General features: G+C 38.6%; 1 protein-coding gene across 2 annotated transcripts; it reads left to right on the top strand.

Annotated features, from left to right (window-relative positions):
• The first annotated feature begins 14,957 nt into the window (after window positions 1-14,957).
• LOC124308342 (cysteine-rich hydrophobic domain-containing protein 2) lies at window positions 14,958-22,096 on the top strand. 2 transcript variants are annotated; one of them, XM_046770948.1, is made up of 4 exons: window positions 14,958-15,660; window positions 16,195-16,405; window positions 16,830-16,946; window positions 17,295-22,096. In XM_046770948.1, exons 1-4 carry the CDS (start codon window positions 15,599-15,601, stop codon window positions 17,343-17,345), a joined length of 441 nt encoding a protein of 146 aa, XP_046626904.1. In that variant the 5' UTR covers window positions 14,958-15,598; the 3' UTR covers window positions 17,346-22,096. The 2 variants fall into 2 exon arrangements, with proteins under 2 accessions (XP_046626904.1, XP_046626903.1); XM_046770947.1 differs by having other exon boundaries at window positions 14,963-15,717.
• Window positions 22,097-22,454: the final 358 nt, after the last annotated feature.

Below are 22,454 nucleotides of genomic sequence, written 5' to 3'. Positions count from 1 at the left end.
AGTACGCTGCGATCAACGCATCAAAAGTTACAGCCAACAAACGAGAACCTGTGTTTTCGACATTTTTCAGCAGGTGCTTTTTCGCTCGCCATTTCGCTCCTGTTGGTCCCACGCGCTTTTCGCTGCGATTTCTGAGTTCCTGAGGGTCCAATTCGTCAGATGAGAGTCATATCAATCGAATCGAAGATTAAAAATTTTTTGCCTAAAAAAAAAGTAAGGCTAACCCCTTTCCATTTTTGGCGAAAATTTTCGCGATTTTCAAAAGTGCTGGCATTGATTAATTGTGGCACTATTCCGACGTAATTATGCGAGAAAAATCGATTGGGCGCAGTCCCAGTACGCTGCGATCAACGCATCAAAAGTTACAGCCAACAAACGAGAACCTGCGTTTTCGACATTTTTCAGCAGGTGCTTTTTCGCTCGCCATTTCGCTCCTGTTGGTCCCACGCGCTTTTCGCTGCGATTTCTGAGTTCCTGAGGGTCCAATTGGTTAGATGAGAGTTATTTCAATCGAATCTAAGATGAAAAATTTTTTGCCTAAAAAAAAAGTAAGGCTAACCCCTTTCCATTTTTGGCGAAAATTTTCGCGATTTTCAAAAGTGCTGGAATTGATTAATTGTGGCACTATTCCGACGTGATTTTGCGAGAAAAATCGATTGGGCGCAGTCCCGATACGCTGCGATCAACGCATCAAAAGTTACAGTCAACAAACAAGAACCTGTGTTTTCGACATTTTTCAGCAGGTGCTTTTTCGCTCGCCATTTCTCTTCCCTTGGTCCCACCCTTTTTTTGCTGCGTTTTGTGAGTTCCTGAGGGTCCAATTAGTCAGGTAAGGGTCATTTTAATCGAATCTGAGACCAAAAGTTTTTTGCCCAAAAAAAAAGTGAGGCTAACCCCTTTCCATTTTCGGCGAAAATTTTCGCGATTTTCAAAAGTGCTGGAATTTATTAATTGTGGCACTATTCCGACGTAATTATGCGAGAAAAATCGATTGGGCGCAGTCCCAGTACGCTGCGATCAACGCATCAAAAGTTACAGCCAGCAAACGAGAACCTCTGTTTTCGACATTTTTCAGCAGGTGCTTTTTCGCTCGCCATTTCGCTCCTGTTGGTTCCACGCTCTTTTCGCTGCGATTTCTGAGTTCCTGAGGGTCCGATTGGTCAGATGAGAGTCATTTCAATCGAATCTGAGACCAAAAGTTTTTTGCCCAAAGAAAAAGTAAGGCTAACCCCTTTCCATTTTTGGCGAAAATTTTCGCGATTTTCAAAAGTGCTCGAATTGATTAATTGTGGCACTATTCCGACGTAATTATGCGAGAAAAATCGATTGGGCGCAGTCCCAGTACGCTGCGATCGACGCATCAAAAGTTACAGCCAACAAACGAGAACCTGCGTTTTCGACATTTTTCAGCAGGTGCTTTTTCGCTCGCCATTTCGCTCCTGTTGGTCCCACGCGCTTTTCGCTGCGATTTCTGAGTTCCTAAGGGTCCAATTGGTCAGATGAGAGTCATTTCAATCGAATCTAAGATTAAAAATTTTTTGCCTAAAAAAAAAGTAAGGCTAACCCCTTTCCATTTTTGGCGAAAATTTTCGCGATTTTCAAAAGTGCTGGAATTGATTAATTGTGGCACTATTCCGACGTAGTTATGCGAGAAAAATCGATTGGGCGCAGTCCCAGTACGCTGCGATCAACGCATCAGAAGTTACAGCCAAAAAACGAGAACCTGAATTTTCGACATTTTTCAGCAGGTGATTTTTTGCTCGCCATTTCTCTCCTGTTGGTCCTACCCTCTTTTCGCTGCGATTTCTGAGTTCCTGGAAGTCCGATTGGTCAGATGAGAGTCATTTCAGTGGAATCTGAGACCAAAAGTTTTTTGCCCGAAAAAAAAGTAAGGCTAACCCCTTTCCATTTTTGACGAAAATTCTCGCGATTTTCAAAAGTGCTGGAATTGATAAATAGTGGCACTATTCCGACGTGATTTCGCGAGAAAAATCGATTGGGCGCAGTCCCGATACGCTGCGATCAACGCATCAAAAGTTACGGCCAAAAAACCGGAACGCGAATTTTCGACATTTTTCAGCAGGTGCTTTTCCGCTCGCCATTTCTCTCCTGTTGGTCCCACGCGCTTTTCGCTGCGATTTCTGAGTTCCTAAGGGTCCAATTGGTCAGATGAGAGTCATTTCAATCGAATCTAAGATTAAAAATTTTTTGCCTAAAAAAAAAGTAAGGCTAACCCCTTTCCATTTTTGGCGAAAATTTTCGCGATTTTCAAAAGTGCTGGAATTGATTAATTGTGGCACTATTCCGACGTAGTTATGCGAGAAAAATCGATTGGGCGCAGTCCCAGTACGCTGCGATCAACGCATCAAAAGTTACAGCCAACAAACGAGAACCTGTGTTTTCGACATTTTTCAGCAGGTGCTTTTTCGCTCGCCATTTCGCTCCTGTTGGTTCCACGCTCTTTTCGCTGCGATTTCTGAGTTCCTGAGGGTCCGATTGGTCAGATGAGAGTCATTTCAATCGAATCTGAGACCAAAAGTTTTTTGCCCCAAGAAAAAGTAAGGCTAACCCCTTTCCATTTTTCGCGAAAATTTTCGCGATTTTCAAAAGTGCTCGACTTGATTAATTGTGGCACTATTTCGACGTAATTATGCGAGAAAAATCGATTGGGCGCAGTCCCAGTACGCTGCGATCAACGCATCAAAAGTTACAGCCAACAAACGAGAACCTGTGTTTTCGACATTTTTCAGCAGGTGCTTTTTCGCTCGCCATTTCGCTCCTGTTGGTCCCACGCGCTTTTCGCTGCGATTTCTGAGTTCCTGAGGGTCCAATTCGTCAGATGAGAGTCATATCAATCGAATCGAAGATTAAAAATTTTTTGCCTAAAAAAAAAGTAAGGCTAACCCCTTTCCATTTTTGGCGAAAATTTTCGCGATTTTCAAAAGTGCTGGCATTGATTAATTGTGGCACTATTCCGACGTAATTATGCGAGAAAAATCGATTGGGCGCAGTCCCAGTACGCTGCGATCAACGCATCAAAAGTTACAGCCAACAAACGAGAACCTGCGTTTTCGACATTTTTCAGCAGGTGCTTTTTCGCTCGCCATTTCGCTCCTGTTGGTCCCACGCGCTTTTCGCTGCGATTTCTGAGTTCCTGAGGGTCCAATTGGTTAGATGAGAGTTATTTCAATCGAATCTAAGATGAAAAATTTTTTGCCTAAAAAAAAAGTAAGGCTAACCCCTTTCCATTTTTGGCGAAAATTTTCGCGATTTTCAAAAGTGCTGGAATTGATTAATTGTGGCACTATTCCGACGTGATTTTGCGAGAAAAATCGATTGGGCGCAGTCCCGATACGCTGCGATCAACGCATCAAAAGTTACAGTCAACAAACAAGAACCTGTGTTTTCGACATTTTTCAGCAGGTGCTTTTTCGCTCGCCATTTCTCTTCCCTTGGTCCCACCCTTTTTTTGCTGCGTTTTGTGAGTTCCTGAGGGTCCAATTAGTCAGGTAAGGGTCATTTTAATCGAATCTGAGACCAAAAGTTTTTTGCCCAAAAAAAAAGTGAGGCTAACCCCTTTCCATTTTCGGCGAAAATTTTCGCGATTTTCAAAAGTGCTGGAATTTATTAATTGTGGCACTATTCCGACGTAATTATGCGAGAAAAATCGATTGGGCGCAGTCCCAGTACGCTGCGATCAACGCATCAAAAGTTACAGCCAGCAAACGAGAACCTCTGTTTTCGACATTTTTCAGCAGGTGCTTTTTCGCTCGCCATTTCGCTCCTGTTGGTTCCACGCTCTTTTCGCTGCGATTTCTGAGTTCCTGAGGGTCCGATTGGTCAGATGAGAGTCATTTCAATCGAATCTGAGACCAAAAGTTTTTTGCCCAAAGAAAAAGTAAGGCTAACCCCTTTCCATTTTTGGCGAAAATTTTCGCGATTTTCAAAAGTGCTCGAATTGATTAATTGTGGCACTATTCCGACGTAATTATGCGAGAAAAATCGATTGGGCGCAGTCCCAGTACGCTGCGATCGACGCATCAAAAGTTACAGCCAACAAACGAGAACCTGCGTTTTCGACATTTTTCAGCAGGTGCTTTTTCGCTCGCCATTTCGCTCCTGTTGGTCCCACGCGCTTTTCGCTGCGATTTCTGAGTTCCTAAGGGTCCAATTGGTCAGATGAGAGTCATTTCAATCGAATCTAAGATTAAAAATTTTTTGCCTAAAAAAAAAGTAAGGCTAACCCCTTTCCATTTTTGGCGAAAATTTTCGCGATTTTCAAAAGTGCTGGAATTGATTAATTGTGGCACTATTCCGACGTAGTTATGCGAGAAAAATCGATTGGGCGCAGTCCCAGTACGCTGCGATCAACGCATCAGAAGTTACAGCCAAAAAACGAGAACCTGAATTTTCGACATTTTTCAGCAGGTGATTTTTTGCTCGCCATTTCTCTCCTGTTGGTCCTACCCTCTTTTCGCTGCGATTTCTGAGTTCCTGGGAGTCCGATTGGTCAGATGAGAGTCATTTCAGTGGAATCTGAGACCAAAAGTTTTTTGCCCGAAAAAAAAGTAAGGCTAACCCCTTTCCATTTTTGACGAAAATTCTCGCGATTTTCAAAAGTGCTGGAATTGATAAATAGTGGCACTATTCCGACGTGATTTCGCGAGAAAAATCGATTGGGCGCAGTCCCGATACGCTGCGATCAACGCATCAAAAGTTACGGCCAAAAAACCGGAACGCGAATTTTCGACATTTTTCAGCAGGTGCTTTTCCGCTCGCCATTTCTCTCCTGTTGGTCCCACGCGCTTTTCGCTGCGATTTCTGAGTTCCTGAGGGTCCAATTCGTCAGATGAGAGTCATATCAATCGAATCGAAGATTAAAAATTTTTTGCCTAAAAAAAAAGTAAGGCTAACCCCTTTCCATTTTTGGCGAAAATTTTCGCGATTTTCAAAAGTGCTGGCATTGATTAATTGTGGCACTATTCCGACGTAATTATGCGAGAAAAATCGATTGGGCGCAGTCCCAGTACGCTGCGATCAACGCATCAAAAGTTACAGCCAACAAACGAGAACCTGCGTTTTCGACATTTTTCAGCAGGTGCTTTTTCGCTCGCCATTTCGCTCCTGTTGGTCCCACGCGCTTTTCGCTGCGATTTCTGAGTTCCTGAGGGTCCAATTGGTTAGATGAGAGTTATTTCAATCGAATCTAAGATGAAAAATTTTTTGCCTAAAAAAAAAGTAAGGCTAACCCCTTTCCATTTTTGGCGAAAATTTTCGCGATTTTCAAAAGTGCTGGAATTGATTAATTGTGGCACTATTCCGACGTGATTTTGCGAGAAAAATCGATTGGGCGCAGTCCCGATACGCTGCGATCAACGCATCAAAAGTTACAGTCAACAAACAAGAACCTGTGTTTTCGACATTTTTCAGCAGGTGCTTTTTCGCTCGCCATTTCTCTTCCCTTGGTCCCACCCTTTTTTTGCTGCGTTTTGTGAGTTCCTGAGGGTCCAATTAGTCAGGTAAGGGTCATTTTAATCGAATCTGAGACCAAAAGTTTTTTGCCCAAAAAAAAAGTGAGGCTAACCCCTTTCCATTTTCGGCGAAAATTTTCGCGATTTTCAAAAGTGCTGGAATTTATTAATTGTGGCACTATTCCGACGTAATTATGCGAGAAAAATCGATTGGGCGCAGTCCCAGTACGCTGCGATCAACGCATCAAAAGTTACAGCCAGCAAACGAGAACCTCTGTTTTCGACATTTTTCAGCAGGTGCTTTTTCGCTCGCCATTTCGCTCCTGTTGGTTCCACGCTCTTTTCGCTGCGATTTCTGAGTTCCTGAGGGTCCGATTGGTCAGATGAGAGTCATTTCAATCGAATCTGAGACCAAAAGTTTTTTGCCCAAAGAAAAAGTAAGGCTAACCCCTTTCCATTTTTGGCGAAAATTTTCGCGATTTTCAAAAGTGCTCGAATTGATTAATTGTGGCACTATTCCGACGTAATTATGCGAGAAAAATCGATTGGGCGCAGTCCCAGTACGCTGCGATCGACGCATCAAAAGTTACAGCCAACAAACGAGAACCTGCGTTTTCGACATTTTTCAGCAGGTGCTTTTTCGCTCGCCATTTCGCTCCTGTTGGTCCCACGCGCTTTTCGCTGCGATTTCTGAGTTCCCAAGGGTCCAATTGGTCAGATGAGAGTCATTTCAATCGAATCTAAGATTAAAAATTTTTTGCCTAAAAAAAAAGTAAGGCTAACCCCTTTCCATTTTTGGCGAAAATTTTCGCGATTTTCAAAAGTGCTGGAATTGATTAATTGTGGCACTATTCCGACGTAGTTATGCGAGAAAAATCGATTGGGCGCAGTCCCAGTACGCTGCGATCAACGCATCAGAAGTTACAGCCAAAAAACGAGAACCTGAATTTTCGACATTTTTCAGCAGGTGATTTTTTGCTCGCCATTTCTCTCCTGATGGTCCTACCCTCTTTTCGCTGCGATTTCTGAGTTCCTGGGAGTCCGATTGGTCAGATGAGAGTCATTTCAGTGGAATCTGAGACCAAAAGTTTTTTGCCCGAAAAAAAAGTAAGGCTAACCCCTTTCCATTTTTGACGAAAATTCTCGCGATTTTCAAAAGTGCTGGAATTGATAAATAGTGGCACTATTCCGACGTGATTTCGCGAGAAAAATCGATTGGGCGCAGTCCCGATACGCTGCGATCAACGCATCAAAAGTTACGGCCAAAAAACCGGAACGCGAATTTTCGACATTTTTCAGCAGGTGCTTTTCCGCTCGCCATTTCTCTCCTGTTGGTCCTACGCTCTTTTCGCTGCGATTTCTGAGTTCCTGGGAGTCCGATTGGTCAGATGAGAGTCATTTCAATCGAATCTGAGACCAAAAGTTTTTTGCCCAAAGAAAAAGTAAGGCTAACCCCTTTCCATTTTTGGCGAAAATTTTCGCGATTTTCAAAAGTGCTCGAATTGATTAATTGTGGCACTATTCCGACGTAATTATGCGAGAAAAATCGATTGGGCGCAGTCCCAGTACGCTGCGATCAACGCATCAAAAGTTACAGCCAACAAACGAGAACCTGTGTTTTCGACATTTTTCAGCAGGTGCTTTTTCGCTCGCCATTTCTCTTCCCTTGGTCCCACCCTTTTTTTGCTGCGTTTTGTGAGTTCCTGAGGGTCCAATTAGTCAGATGAGAGTCATTTCAATCGAATCTAAGATTATGAATTTTTTGCCTAAAAAAAAAGTAAGGCTAACCCCTTTCCATTTTTGGCGAAAATTTTCGCGATTTTCAAAAGTGCTGGAATTGATTAGTTGTGGCACTATTCCGACGTGATTATGCGAGAAAAATCGATTGGGCGCAGTCCCAATACGCTACGATCAACGCATCAAAAGTTACAGCCAAAAAACGAGAATCTGAATTTTCGACATTTTTCAGCTGGTGATTTTTCGCTCGCCATTTCTCTTCCCTTGGTCCAACGCTCTTTTTGCTGCGTTTTCTGAGTTCCGGAGGGTCCAATTTGTCAGAAAAAGGCCATAGAAATCGAATCAGAGACCCAAAATTTTTGGTCGAAAAGTAAAGAAAAATTAAGGCTAACCCCTTTGCATTTTTAGCGAAAATTTTCGCGATATTCAAAAGTGCTGGAATTGATTAATTGTGGCACTATTCCGACGTGATTTTGCGAGAAAAATCGATTGGGCGCAGTCGCGATACGCTGCGATCAACGCATCAAAAGTTACGGCCAAAAAACCGGAACCCGAATTTTCGACATTTTTCAGCAGGTGCTTTTCCGCTCGCCATTTCTCTCCTGTTGGTCCTACGCTCTTTTCGCTGCGATTTCTGAGTTCCGGAGAGTCCGATCGGTCAGATGAGAGTCATTTCAGTGGAATCTGAGACCAAAAGTTTTTTGCCCGAAAAAAAAGTAAGGCTAACCCCTTACCATTTTTGGCGAAAATTCTCGCGATTTTCAAAAGTGCTGGAATTGATTAATTGTGGCGCTATTCCGACGTGATTTTGCGAGAAAAATCGATTGGGCGCGGTCCCGATACGCTGCGATCAACGCATCAAAAGTTACGGCCAAAAAACCGGAACCCGAATTTTCGACATTTTTCAGCAGGTGCTTTTCCGCTCGCCATTTCTCTCCTGTTGGTCCTACGCTCTTTTCGCTGCGATTTCTGAGTTCCTGAGAGTCCGATTGGTCAGATGAGAGTCATTTCAATCGAATCTGAGACCAAAAGTTTTTTGCCCAAAGAAAAAGTAAGGCTAACCCCTTTCCATTTTTGGCGAAAATTTTCGCGATTTTCAAAAGTGCTGTAATTGATTAATTGTGGCACTATTCCGACGTAATTATGCGAGAAAAATCGATTGGGCGCAGTCCCAGTACGCTGCGATCAACGCATCAAAAGTTACAGCCAACAAACGAGAACCTGCGTTTTCGACATTTTTCAGCAGGTGCTTTTTCGCTCGCCATTTCGCTCCTGTTGGTCCCACGCGCTTTTCGCTGCGATTTCTGAGTTCCTGAGGGTCCAATTGGTCAGATGAGAGTCATTTCAATCGAATCTAAGATTAAAAATTTTTTGCCTAAAAAAAAAGTAAGGCTAACCCCTTTCCATTTTTGGCGAAAATTTTCGCGATTTTCAAAAGTGCTGGAATTGATTAATTGTGGCACTATTCCGACGTAATTATGCGAGAAAAATCGATTGGGCGCAGTCCCAGTACGCTGCGATCAACGCATCAAAAGTTGCAGCCAAAAAACGAGAACCCGAATTTTCGACATTTTTCAGCAGGTGATTTTTTGCCCGCCATTTCTCTCCTGTTGGTCCTACGCTCTTTTCGCTGCGATTTCTGAGTTCCTGAGAGTCCGATCGGTCAGATGAGAGTCATTTCAGTGGAATCTGAGACCAAAAGTTTTTTCCCCGAAAAAAAAGTAAGGCTAACCCCTCACCATTTTTGGCGAAAATTCTCGCGATTTTCAAAAGTGCTGGAATTGATTAATTGTGGCACTATTCCGACGTGATTTTGCGAGAAAAATCGATCGGGCGCGGTCCCGATACGCTGCGATCAACGCATCAAAAGTTACGGCCAAAAAACCGGAACCCGAATTTTCGACATTTTTCAGCAGGTGCTTTTCCGCTCGCCATTTCTCTCCTGTTGGTCCTACGCTCTTTTCGCTGCGATTTCTGAGTTCCTGAGAGTCCGATTGGTCAGATGAGAGTCATTTCAATCGAATCTGAGACCAAAAGTTTTTTGCCCAAAGAAAAAGTAAGGCTAACCCCTTTCCATTTTTGGCGAAAATTTTCGCGATTTTCAAAAGTGCTCGAATTGATTAATTGTGGCCATATTCCGACGTAATTATGCGAGAAAAATCGATTGGGCGCAGTCCCAGTACGCTGCGATCAACGCATCAAAAGTTACAGCCAACAAACGAGAACCTGTGTTTTCGACATTTTTCAGCAGGTGCTTTTTCGCTCGCCATTTCGCTCCTGTTGGTCCCACGCGCTTTTCGCTGCGATTTCTGAGTTCCTGAGGGTCCAATTGGTCAGATGAGAGTCATTTCAATCGAATCTAAGATTAAAAATTTTTTGCCTAAAAAAAAAGTAAGGCTAACCCCTTTCCATTTTTGGCGAAAATTTTCGCGATTTTCAAAAGTGCTGGAATTGATTAATTGTGGCACTATTCCGACGTAGTTATGCGAGAAAAATCGATTGGGCGCAGTCCCAGTACGCTGCGATCAACGCATCGAAAGTTACAAACAAAAAACGAGAACCTGAATTTTCGACATTTTTCAGCAGGTGATTTTTTGCTCGCCATTTCTCTCCTGTTGGTCCTACGCTCTTTTCGCTGCGATTTCTGAGTTCCTGAGAGTCCGATTGGTCAGATGAGAGTCATTTCAGTGGAATCTGAGACCAAAAGTTTTTTGCCCGAAAAAAAAGTAAGGCTTACCCCTTTCCATTTTTGGCGAAATTTTTCGCGACTTTCAAAAGTGCTGGAATTTATTAATTGTGGCACTATTCCGACGTGATTTCGCGAGAAAAATCGGTTGGGCGCAGTCCCAATACGCTGCGATCAACGCATCAAAAGTTACAGCCAAAAAACGAGAATCTGAATTTTCGACATTTTTCAGCAGGTGATTTTTCGCTCGCCATTTCTCTCCCCTTGGTCCAACGCTCTTTTTGCTGCGTTTTCTGAGTTCCGGAGGGTCCAATTAGTCAGAAAAAGGCCATAGAAATCGAATCGGAGACCCAAAATTTTAGGTCGAAAAGTAAAGAAAAAGTAAGGCTAACCCCTTTGCATTTTTTGCGAAAATTTTCGCGATTTTCTAAAGTGCTGGATTTGATTAATTGTGGCACTGTTTCGACGTGATTTTGCGAGAAAAATCGATTGGGCGCAGTCCCGATACGCTGCGATCAACGCATCAAAAGTTACGGCCAAAAAACCGGAACCCGAATTTTCGACATTTTTCAGCAGGTGCTTTTCCGCTCGCCATTTCTCTCCTGTTGGTCCTACGCTCTTTTCGCTGCGATTTCTGAGTTCCTGAGAGTCCGATTGGTCAGATGAGAGTCATTTCAATCGAATCTGAGACCAAAAGTTTTTTGCCCAAAGAAAAAGTAAGGCTAACCCCTTTCCATTTTTGGCGAAAATTTTCGCGATTTTCAAAAGTGCTGTAATTGATTAATTGTGGCACTATTCCGACGTAATTATGCGAGAAAAATCGATTGGGCGCAGTCCCAGTACGCTGCGATCAACGCATCAAAAGTTACAGCCAACAAACGAGAACCTGTGTTTTCGACATTTTTCAGCAGGTGCTTTTTCGCTCGCCATTTCGCTCCTGTTGGTCCCACGCGCTTTTCGCTGCGATTTCTGAGTTCCTGAGGGTCCGATTGGTCAGATGAGAGTCATTTCAATGGAATCTGAGACCAAAGTTTTTTGCCCAAAAAAAAAGTAAGGCTAACCCCTTTCCATTTTTGGCGAAAATTTTCGCGATTTTCAAAAGTGCTGGAATTGATTAATTGTGGTACTATACCGAAGTAATTATGCGAGAAAAATCGATTGGGCGCAGTCCCAGTACGCTGCGATCAACGCATCAAAAGTTACAGCCAACAAACGAGAACCTGTGTTTTCGACATTTTTCAGCAGGTGCTTTTTCGCTCGCCATTTTGCTCCTGTTGGTCCCACGCTCTTTTCGCTGCGATTTCTGAGTTCCTGAGGGTCCAATTGGTCAGATGAGAGTCATTTCAATCGAATCTAAGATTAAAAATTTTTTGCCTAAAAAAAAAGTAAGGCTAACCCCTTTCCATTTTTGGCGAAAATTTTTGCGATTTTTAAAAGTGCTGGAACTAAATAATTGTGGCACTATTCCGACGTGATTTCGCGATGAAAATCGATTGGGCGCAGTCCCGATACGCTGCGATCAACGCATCAAAAGTTACGGCCAAAAAACCGAAACCCGAATTTTCGACATTATTCAGCAGGTGCTTTTCCGCTCGCCATTTTCTCCTGTTGGTCCTACGCTCTTTTCGCTGCGCCTTCTGAGTTCCTGAGAGTCCGATTGGTCAGATGAGAGTCATTTCAATGGAATCTGAGACCAAAAGTCTTTTGCCCAAAAAAAAAGTAAGGCTAACCCCTTTCCATTTTTGGCAAAAATTTTCGCGATTTTCAAAAGTGCTCGAATTGATTAATTGTGGCACTATTCCGAAGTAATTTTGCGAGAAAAATCGATTGGGCGCAGTCCCAGTACGCTGCGATCAACGCATCAAAAGTGACAGCCAACAAACGAGAACCTGTGTTCTCGACATTTTTCAGCAGGTGCTTTTTCGCTCGCCATTTCGCTAATGTTGGTCCCACGCTCTTTTCGCTGCGATTTCTGAGTTCCTGAGGGTCCAATTGGTCAGATGAGAGTCATTTCAATCGAATCTAAGATAAAAAATTTTTTGCCTAAAAAAAAAGTAAGGCTAACCCCTTTCCATTTTTGGCGAAAATTTTCGCGATTTTCAAAAGTGCTGGAATTGATTAATTGTGGCACTATTCCGAAGTAATTTTGCGAGAAAAATCGATTGGGCGCAGTCCCAGTACGCTGCGATCAACGCATCAAAAGTGACAGCCAACAAACGAGAACCTGTGTTTTCGACATTTTTCAGCAGGTGCTTTTTCGCTCGCCATTTCGCTAATGTTGGTCCCACGCTCTTTTCGCTGCGATTTCTGAGTTCCTGAGGGTCCAATTGGTCAGATGAGAGTCATTTCAATCGAATCTAAGATTAAAAATTTTTTGCCCAAAAAAAAAGTAAGGCTAACCCCTTTTCATTTTTGGCGAAAATTTTCGCGATTTTCAAAAGTGCTGGACTCGATTAATTGTGGCACTATTCCGACGTAATTTTGCGAGAAAAATCGACTGGGCGCAGTCTTAATACGCTGCGATCAACGCATCGCAAGGTACGGCCAAAAAACTGCACCCCGAATTTTCGACATTTTTCAGCAGGTGCTTTTACGCTCGCCATTTCTCTCCTGTTGGTCCTACGCTCTGTTCGCTGCGATTTCTGAGTTCCTGAGGGTCTAATTGGTCAGATGAGAGTCATTTTAATCGAATCTGAGACCAAAAGTTTTTGGTCAAAAATCGGCAAAAAAGTATGGCTAACCCCTTTCCATTTTTGCGAAAATTTTCACGAGTTTGAAAAGTGCTGCAATAAATTCTTCTTGGCACTATTCTGACAACTTATTCCACAGCCGAAAAACGAAAGAATTTCTGCGTCAATTTTCTACTGTTGATCCTATGATCTTGTCGCTGCATCATCTGATTTCCTTGGCGTCCAATTAGTCAGGAAAGGGTCATACAAATCGAATCTGGGACAACACATGTTTTGCCTGAAAGGAAAAGTAAAATGGTAACGCAGAGACACTCGTGCTGATGCAAACGCTGCAGATCCATGTTGGGATACCATACAAATGATCACCCGCGGGACATACAGACAACACAACAACAGAGTGCCCGAAGGTAAAATAACTCACGGGTTAATTTCGCAAGGCAAGGCATCAAGAATCCTGACCCCAAAAATCATAGAAACCATTCAGTATATAATAACCATTCATACAACCCTATAAATAAATATGATTAATACTAATAAATAAGTAGACTCTAATCATGCACATATTTGATAGCCACCTTTCATGCAGACGTACAACCCCACGACGAAGCCCCAAAGACTAGGCAACCAACACACGGCTCTGTACGCTTAGTTGATATCCGTAAAGAAACCCAACCTACCAACAAGAAATCACGCTTACAGAGGAAGACCATCAACACATACGCGGGTACAAACTCTATAAACATTATTATTTACTGTTAGAATGTTGAATTCACCAACCAATATAACAGCAGTAAACTTACAGAACCAAATTTAAGTCAATGAGCAACAATTGTAATATTGCAGTCAGTCTACCAAATCCTATGTTAGACTATAGAATATAAATAAGAATATAGAATATATATCCATAACGTATTGCCTAACACTATATACCAATAAACATAGCACAAACGCTTATAAAAGACTAATATTAAATAATAGTTAACCCCTTAGAGACCACTACCTTTACTTGATCGTCTGAAAAGAAACACTAGTGAAAGTATCCAACGCGGCCAAAGCGCCCATGCATAAAATCTTGACACATGAATCATCAAAGACGCTAATACGTCACCAATTTAATATCATTATCTTGCTGCGCTTAGCACTAATGACCACTTTGGAAAAATGCACAAATCCGCCGATAATCCACACATATGTGGGTTGTGATCGCTGACAAGTGGGGATCCTCACATAGCCTATGAAGATAAGAATATAGGACCCAACATACCACATAACTAGAATATAGGACAGGGGAATCAACGGTATTGTGCAGTTCGAAAACAAAGGAGTTGATTCGAAGGAAATGGCAACCGGTCGCTATAAAAAAGGTCTCCACGCGTTAAAACGCTCTTTTGATCTGTGCCACAGATAATCTTTCGATACTCATCCGGTTGCATATTACGCTATCTATTCAAAAGCCGTCTTCAAAATTCGAAACCAATATTCTATGTTCCGCAATTAGGTATTCAATTTTGTTTAGAACTTAGTTCTGGTCTAATAACCAGCGTTTTTTCCATCCTAACTCTTAAATAATTATTATCCAACATTTGGTATTCTGCAAACGGTTTATTGAGACAATAAATCATTCAAAATATATTTTAAGTGATTCTAAATAAAATGAGTGCATTCAAACTCCTGTTATCTCTCGCTTCATCATCGCAATGGAGCAAAACCTCAGCAGATCAATACCTTAGCGGAGTTCGGCGTTTAAAACAGAACTGCACACAATTGTTAATCACCTGTTAGGAATTAATCCCGGTTTACCTGGAGCGATCGATTGAATTGAGTTGTCCAGTGCATTTTAATGCTTAATCAGTATTTTCCAACCGAAAGTTACTGATTGTGCATCTAGCTGTATTTTCATCAACAAATTTCAGAGACTATCTTTTCGAAATTTCGGGAATTGCCGCTCTGACGTCTCACTTACGCCACACTTTCTCTATACGCGAAGCTACCACCAGTATTCGGGTGCTATTCATGAGCAGTAAAAAGCAGCAGCAGCAGCAGTTTTCCCCTATCACTTCCGGCGCAAGTTTCTGCTGCTCGCAGTTCAGTTTTTCGAGCGACAAGCCACAAGATCACAAGAAGCCACGACCTATTACATGAGCAGCACTACTGCTGCGTAAAATTACCAGACTGATGCTAGTGAAAACTAGTAAGTTACTAAACCACTGCTGCTTTTTACTGCTCATGTAATAGCACCCTAATTTCTAGAATTGTTGGGGAGTGCCGTGGTGACGTCACATCAGTGTGCATTACGTGCAGCCAGTAAAATAGGCCATCTGTATTCTGAGGACTTCGAAAGATCAGCGATTCTTTTGCTCTGTCATCTATGGACGATGACTATAAGCCGTAGAGAAAGTGATATTTAAACAATGCTACCTACCAAAAGAAATAAATCGCTATAAATAATTTATGTTGTTCCATTCATGGAAATGCTCTGACCATTTAAGCTATCTTTAATCGAACAATGAAAGCAAACAAGATACAACAATGGTAGGAATATTAGTGTAGCTGTCAATTTCCTGCTCGATAAATTTCACTTCACGAAGATGTTTGTAATTTGCAGAGTTGGTACCGTGGTAGTGGATTAGCGAATAGACAAGTTAAGCTCTGCAATCATCTGCAATCTACGCGGAAAGCACCTGCACTGTGTTTTTTCGCGGACATGGTGTTTTGAGTTTTTTTTTTTTAATTGCAGAATAGATTTGGATTCATTAACCGTTCGTCTCCTCGTCGAAACACCTTGCATTGGAATAAAAAAAATGACGCTATCCACGAGTCAGGGAATGCTAACTAGCCGTATGTGACCGTCGAGTGAAATATACAAGCTAGCTGGCTGGTAGAAACTAACGTAAACACTCCGTAAATATATACACGAACAATTTTGACGATAAGAAAATAAATAGTCAGACGCTAGAATTCGGTACTGAGTAACGCGAGAAGTCGTTTAGGCTCGTTTCTTTTCTTTCGACGAGATGGCAGATTTCGATGCTATTTATGAAGAGGAGGAAGAACACGATCAGAATTTAGAGGAACAGTACGTCACTCTTGTGCCTGATCCCATTGTCATTCGCGGTGCTGGTAACATGACAGTGTAAGGAAATTCAATTCTAACCCTCTGACGGACTTACGTCTATCTCGTCCAAGGTCCATTATCAGCTTTCCTTGCATGGAATGACCTCCGGCACGAATAAAGAATCTGCTTCATTGCTCGTTGTTTATAATAACTTTTTTCAATATATCCCAAGATATTATTACTAATTACTAAATTTTCAGATTGCATGCCTCCAATGTGTTTTTCAAACAATATTAGAAACATACTTACACATTCAAGCAGAACTTTGTTTAGAAACTTTTTCCTTTGCATCAACTCTGCCCAGACTTTGTTTCAAGCTTTTCTATCATTTTAGATTCATAAATTTAACGAGCATATCATTTCATATATCAAAGTGTACCTTAGTTCCAAAATATCACTTTCTTAATATACCTCGTCTTAAGATGTGATAAGTAAAAATACCAAATCAATTTATTTTTTCTGTTTAATAGAACTAACATTTGGAAAATTTTTCAGATTCGGACTCAGCAATAGATTTGAAACTGAATTTCCTAATGGATTGGTGTCACGAGTAGCGCCAGAAGAATTCAAAGCAACTGTGATAAGAGTGAATAGCGTGCTGAAGAAAACATTGCCAGTTAATGTAAAATGGCTGTTTTGTGGCTGCGTCTGTTGCTGCTGTACTCTGGGCTGTTCTTTATGGCCAGTTGTTTGCCTTAGTAAAAGGGTAAGACAATTTTTGGCATGGATTCTTCTCTTCCCGACGTGAATGAAATGATTAAGTGACCACATTTTTAAATACTGCCAAATTCGCAACTTAGCTAATTAGTTACTTTTCTTGGCACTATTACTTAATATTTTAGTCAGGGAAAAAATTTGAATTTGGTCAAGAAAAGTAAGGGAAAGTCCTTCGAGTAAGGGAGAGTCCTTAGAGGACTGTACAAAAGTTGTCACATTCCAGTAAGGTTTTAAAAATGCTACGACATTGTAAAGAATACAATTTCATAGATATATGTGTGATCTGAAATATCAAAAACTGTAGATAAAGATTTTTCACAATAGTTATTTTACTTTGATTTTGCATTTTTTTATACATTCAGATCTAAGGTACTACGTGTAAAATTTGATTAAAGATTGTTTTTTTTTCACAGACACAACATTCTTTAAACAAATTGTTGGAGTGGGAGAATAGCAGACTATATCACAAATTGGGTTTGCATTGGCGACTCACCAAACAGAGATGCGATAGTTCATCGATGATGGAATACGTGAGTTAAAAATATTCATAGGTTTAGATAACAGCCTAACCGATAGTTTAATCCTTATTGTATCTTGAAAAAGTAACCCTACAAGAGACTATGAAAGTATTTGACACTTGATGATGCCACTAATGTTTTGAACAAAATAATTTCTTCTGAATGAAAAAAAAATGTCTAGTCCAAAATTCATGGGTGAGCATTTTTTTTTTTTTAAACCAAGTATCGAATAATACTTGAGCCATACTCTTTGTTTCACTACAGCCTTTAAAATCCGTATTCGAAAGAAAGTGCATTCTTACGAGCAACTCGACTGATTTTCACATCTTTGTATTATTAATATTTGTATTTGTATTTCAGGTTCTCTTGGTCGAATTTGTTCCAAAGATACAAATATACAGGCCTGATTAAAGAGTATAATGTTCGAGAATTATGTCTCAGTATAGAATAGATATAAATGAGAACGCGTATACACTGTTAAAAGTAAGTATGAATAACTCAAAATCAGAGGACTAAGGTCAAGAGTGACATTGCGTGAGGTGATAACTCACAAAATTGATAGATATTTTTGTAAATACCAATATACATAGACATAATACACAGTACAAGAGCGAATAGAAACTTTAAACTAACGATGACTAATACTTTATAAGTACATTGAATTTAAGATACAGTGAGAGAGAAAATGAATGAACAAGTCCAGATCATTTGTTGTTTATCTTAGGTATTGTTACATATGCATCTAAGCCTAAGTGATTTAGTATTGAAATGTTGAAGAAAAAATTGATTTAAATAATTTTTATTCCTTGTTATAGAAAAAAAATTTTTATCAGCTTTACACCCAACGATTCCCACAATATTGTCAGTTTCAGTAAAGTTCAGAGACTGTTGTAAAGCGGTGCTTGAAATGTTTTGTTTGAAGATTGATTTTATTCAGTACAACGAAAACCCCATGAGTACGTAATTTAAAATCATTGAAATAATGAAGATGATGGCGATAATCATAATAATACCTAAGTTACAAAATAATATTTTACATTTTTGTTTTTTTTTTTTACCATTATTTGATATGTAGGCTAGTTTCGTACATCAATTAAATTAGTGCGCATAAATTTTTAATTTTTGCTCATACACGAAGTTATTTTTTTGGTTCTTTACTGGGTATTTTCATGTGAGTTATATGGTAATAATAATAGTGATGAAATTATTCAGTAAAACCTATTAGGTAAATTCAGGTAAAAAGTTTTTGACCCAATAGGAGACTGCATTTTGATGTCGAATTTAAACTGTGCGTGTAATTTAAAGCTTTACCTTTGTTGCCTTCGTAATATTGAGAATAATAATTATAGTAGGTGAAATAAAAAACATGCGTTGATTATATGTGTAATAAAATTTGTAAACCAACGTCTTATATTCGTGGATTTTTATAAAATAGAAATAACCTAGGGACAGTTATTATCAGTTAATTTAACTACTATTAATAATGCACTATTAGAGTATATTAGCTTTGTTTTACACAAATTAATTACGTGATAATGAACACTTGACTATCATATAAAATTCGTATTCATTTGGTAATATCTTTAGTCGTAGTTGAAAGTGCCGTAAATAAAAAGTAGTAATATTCTCGTAGTAATCTGCTGATCAAAAATTCATTTGTCATTGTAAAAAAATCAGATTATTTATATATTTCCCTTCAAATGACCGTATAGCAAGATATCGTATTTTACTTACGTGACATTAAGATTGTAAAATAACCAAAGTTTCAATTCAATACAAAAAATGTTTAAAAAGTGCTCTGTTGTTTGTCCCCATATAAAGCAAGGAAGAGTTCGAATAATTCAAGGTAACACTTACATTTATATAACGTTCTATAAATCTCTTGAGTGAGCAAATTTAATTGTACGATTCTATAAACTAATACAATTTTTACATTTAAAAAAAATACCCACATTTTTTGACATGTGTAATAAAAAAAAAAAAAAAAAAACTAACAAATAATAATTTTGTCAAATTGTAAAATTTCAATGAGGACAACGTAATTGCAAAAGATCAATTAATCTAGTTGGGCACATTTTAATTATATTTCAACGTATTCAAGAAGAATTGCTCTTATTCACATTCAATATTTTTCTATCAATTTTCGATTCGAGTTTCTGTGTCCAAATTCGCATCTTTTGCAATGGTTTTAACACATTGAAGTTCACAAATATTCAGGTGCTCTGAAATATGTTTTTCTTTTTCTGCCATTCTTATTCTGTTTTTTTCCTCTCTAAATTAGTAGTTCCATATTCATATTTTAATCATTAATTTTTTAATTTGTGTCGTGGATTAGTTTTGAGTTCACTTGGTGCTCAAATCTCTGTTTAACGATGACATTTATTTCAAGTGTATTACTCTATCTCGTTGTTAAGAAAAATTGATATATCGATTCAAATTATCGCAGGTATTAAACAATTTAACAGTATTACCCAACGTTTTATAACACGAGTAACGTATAATGTGTCTGGTTTCGAAACATGGTTTATTATTACCGAATATACGCAATCAGCTGGCATCTCGGTGTTATGTCACAATTAAAAATCATTTATTCGAAGTACGACACATTTACCCAATTTATTCTCTATTTACCAAAGAAAACTAAGATGATAAAAAATCTTCCCTTAAATCAGGTGAAGATAAGATTAAAACAGAAATGATGTATAGAACGTTTATTGACTCTCGCGCACCAATTTTTCTGTATAATATACATTAATGTGACTAGAACAAAAATGAGTTCTCTAAATGTTAAGAGAACATCTTGCTATATATCTTCTCACAAATACATAATTAGTTCCTTCAAGATTTATATAATCGTTGATTTTTCAAGTAAACAACTTGAAAATTGATGCAAAAATGTTTCAACATCTGTAATTTAATGTACTACAAGAAGATAAACCAATCTCATGCACTGTACAATAACCAAACAAGTTTTGATATATTGAAACGATACGTGCAAAACGTTTTATCCTACAAATATCTTGACGAAAATTTGCATTTTGCATGATTAGTTTACTAGATGATGTAATTTCTTTAGAACTATTGACATGAATATTTAAATCAAATATCTGAGACTTATCTGATATTTTTCACGTGAAGGCATACATAGTTTTAGCTGAAACTATGACTCATTAAAAATTCTAAAGATGTTAAAACTCTTTTGTATCTGAAAAAATCAATTTTCTGTTATGAAGAAAATATTTTTGAAACAAAAGATTGAGGTTTAATTTTTTCAACAAAACTGTCTTTTTTGAAGATGATGATTTTATAGCAGAGACAAATATTTTATTTGTGCCTGATTCAAAAAAATTCCATGGTTTCCTTAGATTTTACTTACAGAAATTCAAATCACTTGTTACGTTAGTGTGTATAGTGAAAATAAATGCCTTGAGCGACTGTTGAGTATTAATGTACTGATTGAAAATGTCAAGGGTACTTTTTGGCACATTGAATGGCAAATTTCACGAAACCTGTTTTCATTTGTTTCACCCTGACATACATACGTAAATAAATTTATGCACATAGTATAACAACATAATGTATAGTAGTATATAATATTAATAATAAGGAATTTTATGCTACAAGCTAGATTTTGGCGTAGTTTATAGTATTGAGAATCTGTTTCAGGGTCGTACACTTGGAGTCACTAAAAATATATTTCATGCAGATTATTTTCAGAGATGCGACTGTGCAGAAATTTTACTTTTTTCTAAAACTGTTGCAAAATTGATAATTTTGTTTATATTCTACATAGAGACTTTCTTTATAAATAAGACGAAAATGCCAACGTCCAGTCCTACTGACTTTTATCTTGTGGAGTATTTGAAGAAAGTTAGCTCTGCAGCAATTATCTAATTAAAAACAAATTGCGTTTCAAGTAAATTCGAGATTACTAGCAGAATAAAATATGTTACCCTAAATTGGGAACTAGTGTGGTGCTGCAATTCTATTTCAATAAGTATCATAAACTACATCAAAATTTGGCTGATTCAACACCGAATCCCCCACCTGGACATAGTTATCACATTCAAAAGGCTGTTGAATAATATTATTACTATTTAGATGTATAATCAGATCCGATCTATGTAAACTTCACGTATGAATATTATTGATAGATCGAAATTTCCAGCGTGATAGAAAATCGCATAAACACAGCTCCTGCAAATTACTGTGCACATCATTGCTCATAAACTTGTAACTCATAGGAAAAGCACCCTGGTCCCAATTAGTTGATAGTAATTAGGATCTGACTGTATATAAATGAAAATTAGCATATCATAAATCAGCTTACAAGCTTGTGTCCGGCGTTTATTTCGGCAAAGAATTTTAAAATGAAATAAAAGAAATCTTTATTAATAATTACCACTCTTGAAGTTACTTCATTTCTTCCTACTTAATCCGTGTACATTTTTGCGTGTATTTATCACTATTCATTTGTTGCTCACGGATCTTTTTGTGAATCTATCCCACGATCGATTCGTTCGAGACGTAATCTTCGATATAAATCAGAGAATGAATTGCTTTATCCGATTCTTACGAAAGAACTCAAGTTCTATTCTCAATCTCGACGAAAGTTTTTCAACCAATAGACAAGAAAATTTTTCAACAATTTCATACTAGGTAGAACTAGCTGTTTATTATCACATTTGAAAAGTTTGAAATTACTTTGGTTCAAACTAAATATGCACGTGTATTTGAGGTGTGTCAAGTGAAAGTACCGTTGAATAAAATATTTTCATACAAATGTATATTGACGCAGCAAAATATCACATATTTATACATCGTTTGATATTTGTTGTTAGATTACAGTAATGTTAATTATAAATCGCACGTATAAACAGCGTATAAAGTTATTTTGGATAACGACAGTTTTCCTTCTTTTTTTTTAGCCAAGATTAATTTATGGTTCATTGGTCCCTTTCTAGTTGAGTTATTCAATCTTTCTTACACACATACACACAGCGATTGTAATTATTACAATAATTCTGTCATTTATAGCTGAAACTCCTCATCTAACTGTACGGAAAAACTAACTGCCATACGACATTCAATGTAGTTAACAATAAGCTGACAATGGAGACAACTGCTCAGAATCTGGTTCTGGTCTCGTTTTATGTTTCAAACTTCAACAAAAATCTGATCCACTCTACACTCTGGTTATTGGATTACCATTAGAACGTGTGGCAGGTGTGTGAAAAATTGATATGATTTTTGCATCTACTGTTTTTTTTTAGTGTTTTATAATCGAACATTTAATTACAGAAACAAAGCCGCTGATAGCCTAAGTTAAATAAACATATTCTGTCTCAACATAAATAATAATTATGATTTTTTCGTGTTTTTTCAAAACATATTCAACATATTTGACTGTAATCGAAGCAAAGTAATAGCTGTACAATTAATTATCAAACGTCAAATTATAATAAAGTTGTACAGCTGAGTAGTTGAACTTCACAAATTGAAGAAAGTATTTACAAAAGA

This window comes from Neodiprion virginianus, chromosome 7 (genome assembly GCF_021901495.1).
Source record: "Neodiprion virginianus isolate iyNeoVirg1 chromosome 7, iyNeoVirg1.1, whole genome shotgun sequence".
NCBI classification, from domain to species: Eukaryota; Metazoa; Arthropoda; class Insecta; order Hymenoptera; family Diprionidae; genus Neodiprion; species Neodiprion virginianus.
Note: the sequence above shows the minus strand (reverse complement) of the source record. Positions and strands in the feature narration are given on the sequence as shown.

Coding starts and splice junctions, on each gene's coding strand:
- LOC124308342 (XM_046770947.1), top strand. CDS start 15,599: ATGGCAGATTTCGATGCTATTTATGAAGAGGAGGAAGAACACGATCAG. Junction 15,718..16,194: donor GGTGCTGGTAACATGACAGT/GTAAGGAAATTC, acceptor AAAATTTTTCAG/ATTCGGACTCAGCAATAGAT. Junction 16,947..17,294: donor GTTCATCGATGATGGAATAC/GTGAGTTAAAAA, acceptor TTTGTATTTCAG/GTTCTCTTGGTCGAATTTGT.